We start from the raw sequence: 11131 nt of genomic DNA, 5'->3' as shown, positions 1-11131 counted from the left end.
TCAACCAAATTGACAGACACCACCGAACCAAAAACAATTAAAAGGCAAAACCGAAAATTAGAAGACCACCGAACCGAAAGAAATTCATTTGCTGAACAATACTTACAAGCTTTCAGATTTGCTTGTGCTCTCTGAATCTGTTGGCACAAGCTTCCTTTTTTTGGTTTATTTTTTAACCACCTTCGGTGGTTGTTTTCTTTTCTTTGTTCCGATTTTTTCGATTTTTTCTTCTCTGCAATACATAAGAACTAGTGTATAAGAAAAAATTTAAGCAAATACAAGTTAAATGAAATCAATATGAACATTAAACTTACTGGTTTTCAGATTCACTTTTGCTTTTTGAATCCATGGAAATGCTTTCAGTTTCACTTGTTGATTGTGAATCCTTCTCAACAAGCACCTTCTTTTGTCTTGCTCTCTTTGCCGGTGGTGTTTTGTCGAATTCAGATTGAGATTCAGATTCGAAAAATCTTTCTTCTTCCGAAGAAATATCCAGATCGACAATTTTCTTTTTTATTTTCTTTCCTTTTTCTTTTTTATCCAACTTCCTTGTTTTTATTTTTTCATTCTTTTTTTTTCTTTTTTGTATGGAAGTCCCTAAACTAAAAACAAGGACTCAATCATTTAATGAGAAATACAATAAAAACCATTTAATCAATGTGAGCAACCCACTTTACCGAATGATACTAATGTGCTGAATAAAAAGCCATAAAACATGATAATTATTTAATGATCAAAGAAACTTTTTTGCATGCACAAGAACTCAATTGAAAACAGTAACAATCAGGTGAAGCAAAGGGAGCGAGCCCACTGAACCGAAAAAGGTTCATATGGTGAACAGTTGCCAGTAGTACAAATAAATTAATTATAACCTAAAACAGAAGTTTATTTAGTTAGTAGGGTATTTTAAAAGCGTTTGAAACCAAATTTAAGGGGGAATTTTAGTAGAGTATTTACCAATGGTTCTATTGCTTCTCTAGAAATCCGTTCAAGCATCATTTGCTTTGTCCAATAGGCCACCCAAGATGCTGGGGGAGCATCAGGTGCGAACGGACGAGGAAACTTGGTTTCGTGAAAGTATATCCACATCAACACAAAAACACAGCCATCAACAAACTATTTCCTCCCCTTTCTCTTGTTTTCAACTCCTTTCATCAAGAAGTTGAGCATATGTTTTGCCCAATCCCACTCTCGAATGTTGTCCACATGAAAGATCGGTGGCTTATGGATTGGAGAGGCCACACTTACCGTTATGGACAGCAAGAAGCACTTTTGTATGAAGACAACAAAAGTCCTCTTGAATTTTTTCCAGTTCTCCTCTCCTTCTACGCTCATATCTATCACATTCCTTGTCTTCTGGATTCAGGTTGTTGTAATTAACCTTATCATCAAAACGATTTCCTACAATATTTTAGTAGCAAAATCAGTTAAAAAGGCTCAATTTAATTTTCTGTAAACCAATGAACTGAAAATAAGCAGTAAGTAGAAAGTGTATTACCTCCGTTGGTTATGCTGAGAGCAGCTGCTACTTTTCTAGGAGTTATTTATATTCTGTCCTAGAGAGTTTTCAAGCATCCTTTCTCTTCATCAAAGTGATCAATCAATTCTCTCAACAGAGCATGAGAGACATTCATTTCTGGGACATGTACTAGGACACCAAATCCCATTTCTTCCACTATATCTTTCTTTTCTTGAGTCATATCTCTGTACACTATTGTCATTGCCTTTGTTTGGCATCTGCAATAATGAATTTTCTGTAAGTTTTGAAACAGAATGTGAGGATATATTTATAATACAAAATAGATATTATTCGAATGAAAGCGGATAAATATATTTAATGTGCTTACGTTATAGTGCGGCTTCTCCTTCATTGTTGCCATTGTCTTGTTCTGTTTTGCTGTAAGAAAAAAGTTTGGTCAATACTTCACTCAATACACCAATAAGCACAAGCATGTATATCTTAATCAAGTCAATTAAAATGCCACAGGCCACCGAAGCAAAACTCATTCATGCACAAAATCAAACATGATAAATAATGAAACAACTAGGAAATTGTTGCTGCATGCTATCACAATAATCTTAAACAATGAACAAAGCAAAATGAAGCCAACGAACCGAATAAAATTCATTTGGCCAAATTTAAAAATATTCACAAATTTTATTCCAAAACCCTAGTTATACTACTGTAAAAATTCAATCACAGTATTTCAAGAATGCCATCGAACCGAATAATGTTCATGTCAAGAATAAATCGTTTTCAACTTTTAATCATCAAGAATAGTATTTCTCTATGAAAAAGAAGTACTGAACATAGTAACAACCAATTTCAAAGCGCTAGTTACACTGTCTACTGAACTGAATGAAAACAACAATAAATTTCATTCCAAATCCTAGTTATATTGTAGAAATGCATTCACAATAGTTCGATCTACTAAACAAAGAAAAATAATCCAGTAAACCTAAAATGCAACTAAGAGAAATGTGACATTGCAAGATTTCAGATGAACAGTAATTTTTCTCATACCTTTGGTAGTCTATGATGCTGTTCTCGTTCTTTCTTGGTTGTTTCTTGCCAAATCTTCTCGCGATTATGTTGCAATAGTGGTTTTTGCAGAGAATATGACTGAAGTTTGAGTGATTTTGAGAGAGATTCGAAGAGACGGAGCGGTTTCGTGTGTGTTGAAGAAGAAGGAACATTTTTTCATAATAAAGCGCCAATGAAGTAGTTGTTTCGTTTGTATGGGGCGCGTGGAAGTCACTTTTTTTTAATGAGATTGGAAGCGCGTTAGTTATTTTGGGTTTAGGCCTACTTGATTACATAGTTACATGGATGTGTAGCAGGCTCGTAAATATACTTCTAATAATCGTATTGCATTTATGTGTACATTTTTTTAATTTTTTTTATGGTTATATAAAATTAATTATTTAATATCTTTATTAGATATATTTTAATAAAATTAAAAATACAACTATCATAATGTAAAAAAAAAAACAAAAAATTTAGTTCTCTAACATTTTTATTAAATTAAATACACCGATAATAATTTTTTTCCACAATCATTTATAAATTATTTTTGGATAATTATTTATGCATTAAATTTTAAAATAACTACTTTAGAAACACGACAATATATAATTTGATCAAAATCAAACTTACTAAAATATTAATTTTTTTAATTTCTAAAATTTAAACACAAGATTATTGATTTAGGAGACCAAATTATTATCTTGAAAAGAAAAAAAAATGAAACACCCACACAATGTACGGCGTACACGTGTCGCACATCATCTTAATTTACATTTTGTTTCTCATGCACTACCAAAAGACAAGAATGATAGCAGCATGAATATGCATATACTTCTTTTTCATGTCCTCTGATCATCAACCACCTAATGGATCGGATCTTAACCATAACACTGCAACGCTCTCCTAACGCCACGCTTTTCAAGACTCAATCCCCTTTCCTCATACGCAATCCCTTCTTTTCAAACAAATTCTAAGCACTTCAATTTTAAGTGTTTCTTCTTCTCCTTTCATCAATAGACACATGATTTTTCCCTTTCGGCAAAAATGGAAGTTACTCCTGCTAATTTCGTGATTGCGTTCTTCTCATTTTGTTTTACAGCGTTTTTCACGTTTTTGTAAGTACTCCCAAACAATGTTTTAATTTATATTTTGAATATTAATTTTTTTAGTTATTGTTACTTTTTTATGCCTTTGTGCTATGAATGCAAGGTTTACAAATTTTTAATGGATTGAATTAAATTCAAATTCTTGTTGCACGTTTTAAAATTGGGGAATCAATTGAACTGATAAATTGGTTGCTAGTAAGTGTGCATGTGTGTAAGCAATGATTGTTCCTCATTGGCATGAAATGGATTATGGGAAGGAAAACCCATGTGATTTTTAGGCTTAATGGTGGTCCTTTTTTCTTGTTGAAGAGACTTCCTACACTTGAAGGGAAAGATTGTGGTTAGTTGTTGGGAATCAAAGTTTGGATTGATGGAAAGTGAAGATATTGCATATGGAAAAATGAAAATGGATGTGTAAAATTTACATGCATAAGACTCTTTACTAAACTCATTGCAGTAGATATCTGGATTACTTTGGTCTTCCCATGGCTTAACAAGATTTACATTGAGTGACAAAGTGTTCTTTTCTCTACAAAGTAATTTTTTTTCTCTTGATAGTTGGAACAAAATTCTGAAGATTTGAAAGACTGGTTTTGTTGGAAAAAGAAGAATTTGACAAGGAGGTTGAGCAGCCATGTGTTTAATTAATAGGGATCATTGCTTGTTTTATTAAGTTGTCTGAACATTGTCCTTCATAAAGTCTTCCATTTTCATGTATCAAATTTCTTGTACAAGAGTCTTTAAAGTTCATAGAGATTCATGAATCATGACTAATCGATCATGTAGGCCTGGGAATTTCTTTATTTTCTTAAATAGTTATGCATCAATTTACATACTAGGCTTCAAGGTTTAATATTAAACGTTCGAATGTCATTATTTTGTTTATATTATAATTAGTGTTTCATGAAAGAATCATGTTGTTACCTGATTATGACGATGCATCCACTGCAGATTTGTTTGTGCATTCTCGGTTTGGATTGTGAGTAAGATTTTGGGTGCAAGAGTTGGATTTCGAGTTGGTGGATGTAATCGTATAAGAGACATTGTCGTGAGGTTTAATAAGGTTATTCTTCTTCGCCTTAACTCACTAGCTTATTATCATAGTAACAAATTTTGATGCCAAGGGTAATTGATGTATATTGACCGAAGAAATTAAATAACATTTTCCTCTAATCTCTCCAAGTTTCATCTGAAATGTAATATTTCCTAGGCTATCAAATCTTTGGTGAAAAAGCTATGATGAGCTTAGTTCCTGTTTGGCCAAGATTCTTCCTTCTATTAACTAATTTTTTATAAAAGAGTGTGCAATAAAAGTTGGTTTTGCTGCATTTTGTATAGAATTAATTTCTAATTATCATATCATCTAAGTAATTAAAAATCATATCATAAAACAAAGCACTTTCTTGTGGAACTGTTAATTTTTTTTTATTTTTATTCATAACTCATTCATGTCTCAACACTCCATGAGTGGAGAATTATTACAATAATTGGACTCATTAGTCGATACTAAGAGAAGACACATAAATTCACATTTTCAAAAGTTTAAAACTAAAATAAAACAAAGAAATGTAGTATTTGACTCAAAAAAATACCAAACTCTTAAATAATTCTGACTTTAGTTCTTGACATTCCTTCTAACTAATGTTTTTATTGTGTGCATAGATTGAGAATACTACCACTGAAAGTGGTTCTAAACTTCTAATTATCCCTTCCCAAATTTATTCATACATGGAGTATTGTGCAATGTTCATCCTTATTATGAGACGCTTGGCTCAATTGATTTGTTTTGATTATTCTCCAAATCCTAAATTATGCTTCTTTTATTCTAATGATTTATCATGTTTATTTTATTTTACCTTTTTTTTGAACAAGAATTGTGTCTACAAAATCTGATGCATTATTATGTTGATTTATGACATGAACAGGGTGCTGTGGAATCTGTATATGTTAGTGAAATTAAAATCATCTTGCGTCATTCCTTGGTCGAACATGTTGCGGGTGTTAGTTCTTTGGATCCAAAATTGCAACTATCAATATGCAAGTTAGAAGTTGTTACAAGACCTTCTATTAAAAGCCCTGCAAAGAAGAAAACTCAGAAGTCCCGTGCTCGTAGTTCAAGCAAGGGAAAGGGAAAGGGAAAGGGGAATAAAAAGTGGATAATGATAAGCAACATTGCCAAATATTTGTCTGTTTGTGTGACAGATATAGTTCTAAAGGTATGCATTTATATCATTACAATTTTCTTTTAGTTTGCCCAAATTCATGTTGGCTGTAGTATTTTTAATACTGCTCTGTGTATATATTAACATTTATTAATAGAATTATTTTCTTTGCCAGGTAAAACAAAATTTTAAAATATCATGTCTACTTTTATATTTAAACTTGCTTGTATCTTTTTTATTTAGACCTTTTTAGACACTTGTCTTTGGGTCACTCAGAGTCTCTTTTAAATGACACAGACACCTAAATTTGCACTTGAGATAAGGGAGTTGAATGTGGATATATCTAAAGATCAAGGGTCTGAAACAAAATTGTTTGTTAGGGTAAACATTTTGCCCATTGGTGTTCGTATTCATGGGCCTCAAATGGGTGATCAATTGTCCAATCCTACAAGAAAAGGGTACATTGCTCCTAACCAAGCATCTGCTACAGCTGCAGAAAAGTCTTCTGGTTCTTTTATGTGTGAAAAATTCAACGTTTCATGTGAATTTGATCATAATAGGTACTATTCTTTCCGATATACTTTTTAATAGAAAATATTAATCTTTCACTTCTTGGATATGTGGATGAAAAAGAGGAAGTGGACTTGTGTGTAAGACAAGAACAAGTTGATATGAAAGGAGATCTAAGGGAAAAAGTAATGGTTTTTATTTTCAAATAAATGTTCTACAAGGGTCTACAACATATAACATAGAGAAACTATTACCTAATAAACATTAATTTACTTGATGATTGTTTGCCTGAACTTTGGTTTAAATATTGTTATCATATATTTTCTGAGATATATTATTCTTAGTTTGCAAGTCTTTAAACTATTTTTGTGAGAAGACATTAAGTCAAGTCATTTGTCAATTCTAATATGAAAATGTTTTACTTGATAAAGTATCAATCAATCTCAATATCCTTGGTTTTGTTATATTGCAATGGATTCTGACTATGAACAATGCTAGTTGTTGATTTTGTTGTCAAGATAAATATTGATGGGAGCTTCATATTTTAGTCTTGGGGTCATCTAATATGGTTTTTAAGTACTTCATATTCTTGGGAGTTCCAATTTGTTAGCAAATGAATTTTGAGTGCTTTTTCAAGAGGATGAGCATGTTTTGAAACGCCTCATATTGGCTAGAATTGCATACATCAATGAGTACCAGTTAGAGTGCTACTGATTAAAAAAACAAAGTCCACCTTTTTCAGATGTTGCCATTGTAGTGAGCTTATTTGATTTTATATTTAAATTCTTTAATTTTTCTTTTTTCTTAATATTTCATTTTATCCATCCATTGCTCCTTAACTATTCTCTTTCTTTTATCCTTTGGAGACAGTGAAGTAGGTACAATTATTAAGAATGTGGATATTTCTATTGGAGAGATCATGGTGAATTTGAATGAGGGGATTCTGGTTAAGAAAAAGAGTTCTTTGGAATCTCACTCTACCCCTGATATAAGTACAACACCAGGTGAAGATTCTATAAGCACACCAGAGCCATTAAGTAAGCAGCAAAAACTTGCGGCCAACATTTCTAAATTTCCTGAGAAGGTTTGGTTTTGATTTTTTTTTTTTTATACTTATTTGGTTACCTTTTTGCATTTTTTTTTTTAAAATCACGATGTGCATTTCTAAGCCTTATATACTAGAAGAAAATATATATAAGTTTGATAAACAACTCTGTTTATGTGGGGTAGAATTCTTGCAACTATTCTAAGATAATAAAAACATATTAAAATCCTAGAGAATACATCAATATATAATATATGAGGTGCATTTTACTGCAACTATCCTTACTTTAACAATTTCTTTAATTATCATTCATGTTTAAATATTCATTATTATATACCTTGCCAAAATATCTAGAGATTAGAGAGCTGGAAAATGTATTATCCTCCCTGTGGACAATCATTAATTCATATTTTTTTATTTAAATCTATGATAATTTTTTGTACTCTTCTTTTTCCATTTATTAAAAGTAAAATTTAGTTGGTATCTTGAAGTGAGTGTTGGGTTTGCCTTATAACCATAGATTATTCTATCATTACAAGTTATAGGAAAAGAAAAGAAGCTAATTGTTTGTGGAAGTCTGCTATATAGCTTTGGTTGTAGTATAATTCTCACACCCAAATGATTTGTTATACATAAAAGTTTAACATGTTTAACATAGGGAAATAGTAAAAAGTCTTTTAGAGGAACCTTACTTTTAAATATGTTGATATTAGAGGCTTTGATTCATTAATAGTTCTTTTTAGTTTGTTCTTGCATTTAAAATGTAGATATCATGTTTTGGATATCTTTTCTTAGCTTGAGACAAGTCTTCGGTCTTTTCACCATAAACATCTTTTTGATATAGTCCCTCTTTCAAAATATGCTAGATGTTTTATAGGTTATTTAGTTTCACCATATTATTATATCTAGTAGTAGCTCATCATGTTTTTCAGAAAGGGTAAATAACACATAGACTATTTGGTTAGAAATCTCAACTAGTTACAAAGTTGTACTTTTTGAAAATATGAGTTGTCGGTTGTCCCTTCTTCTAACTAAACATTTTTTTCCTAGTTGTATTGTGTTGGCTCTGTATTTTTGAAAATGCCGAACATTGTCTCTCTTAGGTTCTTTGGCTTGACTCTTAGTATGGTTTTGTTTTTTTCTATTCTATCTACTCACATATAAGCCTGAATGCGGGTGTAACTATTTTATGGAATTTGCGCCTTTTCTTTGGTTCTTCCCTTCTTGTTTTTGTCGTTCCAAATAGTAGAATAAATGAACTATTAAACTCCTAACCGTTTTTTCTCATTAAAAAGTTTTCTTGTTTATGACAAACAATTCCATAGACTTCGATTTTCTTTTCTGTTTTTTGCCCTTCTTTTATGTTGAATTGCATGGGTAATTTTTTTTTGGCCTTTTGACAACTTGCTCAAACATTATACTAATTCTATCCATCTATAAGTGTCTTCTTTAGGCAAATTAAGTCAATTTTTTCTATGTTTGAGGCCATTTCGTGATCAATCTTGATTCAAAAACTTTAAAAGACATTATACATAGACAATGTGAATACATTCTTTATTAGTTGCCATGCTGTGGATAACTCTAATTTTTATGGTTGTCTAATTTCCCCCAAAACAAGAGACATTTCCTTTTTAAACACTGATTTTGCTTAGGGAAAAATGTGAATTCTTGCAAGCTACTCAAAATAAATCTTGGCCAAGATATTAGAGCCTTTATGATTAAGTAGTCCTGAGTTGGGTTCTTGTTCCCCTAGTTCTTCTAAATAAAAGTTAAATATCTAAACTAGGGAAGATAGTTCTTGGCCTTTGGTACTTCATGCCTAATAAGCTTTTGCAATTGGGATGTGTTTAAATATAAAGGCATGTGCATACCTTTACCTAATAACTCATGCCTTGGTATCTTGCTTTTGTTTATTTCGTTAATTTAATTTGGCAATTTTAGACCCCCTTGAAAGTAAAAGCACTTGTTTGCTTTACCATCTATCAATTTTTGTTTTAAAAAATTATATATAGTGGTTCTTAAAATAATTTTAATGTCAATTATTGAATTATAATGTCATTGATAGGTCAGCTTCAACCTGCCAAAAGTGGATGTAAAATTTACCCATCGGGAACATGGTATTTTAGTTGAAAATAGTATCACGAGTATCCAATTGAACATCAACAAATTTCGATCCATTGAGGATGTTGGCGAGATCACACAAGTTGATGTCCAACTGGTGTTTAGTGAAATTCATGTATGGAGTATGTTTATTAATTATTAAAGTTCTTGTGATATGATTTTTCTCTTTTCATCTTGTTTCTGGCTAACAGTTTTCTTTTGTACGATCGATACTACAGCTACTTAGAGAAGCTGGTTCTTCAATGTTGGAGATATCCAAGTTGGATCTAATATTTTTTGTGTATGTTCCAGTACAGGCAAGTAATTTGCACTCCACATAAGCATCTTCTGTGCTTGCAAAAATGGTACTTTTTTGTGTTTAATCAATCTATTAAGTAGAAGCACATGAAATTCCTACCAAGGTGAGAGTATGCTTCTAGGCTCTTTGAACATCTACAAAAGTACTTATAGGTCATTGACTAAAATGGCTCTCCCATTAACGGTAGGATTTAATATAGTCCTTTTGGTATGAAATATACTTCATAACAAAACCAAAAGTACATATCAAAAGACTTTATTCTAACTTTATCAAAAGATTTCATATTTTGCATTTAACTACTCTATTGCCATAAAGTACAGACTAGTTCTTGCTGACTAGCCTCATTGGTTTTCTTAGAAGGAAGAAAGACAAAAAATGGGGGTATTTGACTGGAGCATAACTCTCTAGGTTTTAATGAAAAGCATTCTAATAAGGAAACTATAAAATATGTGATTCCAAATCATGGAGCATGATCACTTTAGGGGGATATTTATTTTTCTGATTGTTTTTTGTGTGTCTTTCTTTCTATAGGTTCTTGTTTTGCTAATTTTTTTAACTAGGATCATTCATCCTTCATATCTTTGAATACCCTTTCCTTTTTAATAATACATATTATTGTTCTATTTGTAAACAAAAGTACATGTGTAATCTAATTCTTGCAACTTTTCCCTTTTGGGTTCTATGTGTTGTGGTGTTGTTCAATGTATATTATATATTGTAGATTTACGATTCTTTGTAGTTTTTGGGTACACTGATCCTTCAATTTGGTTCTTTTGTTTTTTTTTTTTTTTCAGTCATTGTCACCTATTAGAGCTGAAATTGAAATTAGTCTCGAAGGTTTTCAATGCAATATCCTAACTAACAGGTTAAGGCATTGGTTGCTTCTCCATTTGTCCAAGAAGAAAAGAATGGTTCTTCAAGAAGATTCTTCTGTTGTAAAACCAAAACCAAAACCAAAACCAAAATCTACTGATAAAATGGCTATCAAGTGGAAATGTACGGTGTCAGTTCCTGAGGTGACAATAATGCTTTCTGATATGGCCGGATCTCCGGCGTACAATGTGAGTGCTTATGAACATGGTTATCACTATTTCATAAAACAGAAACCTTTTAAATGTTGAAACATTATCTTGAAAATTATTAGATTTCTCACATTTTGTAATTAACAACCAATTTCATTTCAAATATGACTTTTTGGATGTCTTGGGTGCGTTGGTCAGTCCTGAATTAAATGACTTGTTTAAGAAATAAAAAAGGTTCGGATCAAGTATTATTGAGAACAATTCATGCATCGGGTACACAGATATAATTTGAGTTTTGTTGAGAACAATTCATGAATCTAAGTTTATTGAGCATGTGTTT

At 31.4% G+C, this 11131-nt stretch overlaps 1 protein-coding gene across 1 annotated transcript in view; it reads left to right on the top strand.

Moving 5' to 3' along the window:
• Window positions 1–3398: 3398 nt before the first annotated feature.
• Window positions 3399–11131, top strand: part of LOC107459337 (protein KINKY POLLEN-like) — a 34892-nt gene continuing 27159 nt past the window's right edge. The window contains exons 1-8 of the mRNA XM_052251982.1: window positions 3399–3642; window positions 4585–4696; window positions 5559–5849; window positions 6093–6355; window positions 7176–7394; window positions 9421–9586; window positions 9690–9767; window positions 10564–10830. Coding sequence (XP_052107942.1) covers window positions 3572–3642; window positions 4585–4696; window positions 5559–5849; window positions 6093–6355; window positions 7176–7394; window positions 9421–9586; window positions 9690–9767; window positions 10564–10830 — 1467 coding nt within the window. The 5' untranslated portion in view covers window positions 3399–3571. The remainder of the gene's footprint in view (window positions 3643–4584; window positions 4697–5558; window positions 5850–6092; window positions 6356–7175; window positions 7395–9420; window positions 9587–9689; window positions 9768–10563; window positions 10831–11131) is intronic.

Source organism: Arachis duranensis, chromosome 7 (assembly GCF_000817695.3).
Source record: "Arachis duranensis cultivar V14167 chromosome 7, aradu.V14167.gnm2.J7QH, whole genome shotgun sequence".
Classification (NCBI taxonomy): domain Eukaryota; kingdom Viridiplantae; phylum Streptophyta; class Magnoliopsida; order Fabales; family Fabaceae; genus Arachis; species Arachis duranensis.
The sequence above is the reverse complement of the archived record's forward strand: the minus strand, read 5'-3'. Positions and strand labels throughout refer to the sequence as shown.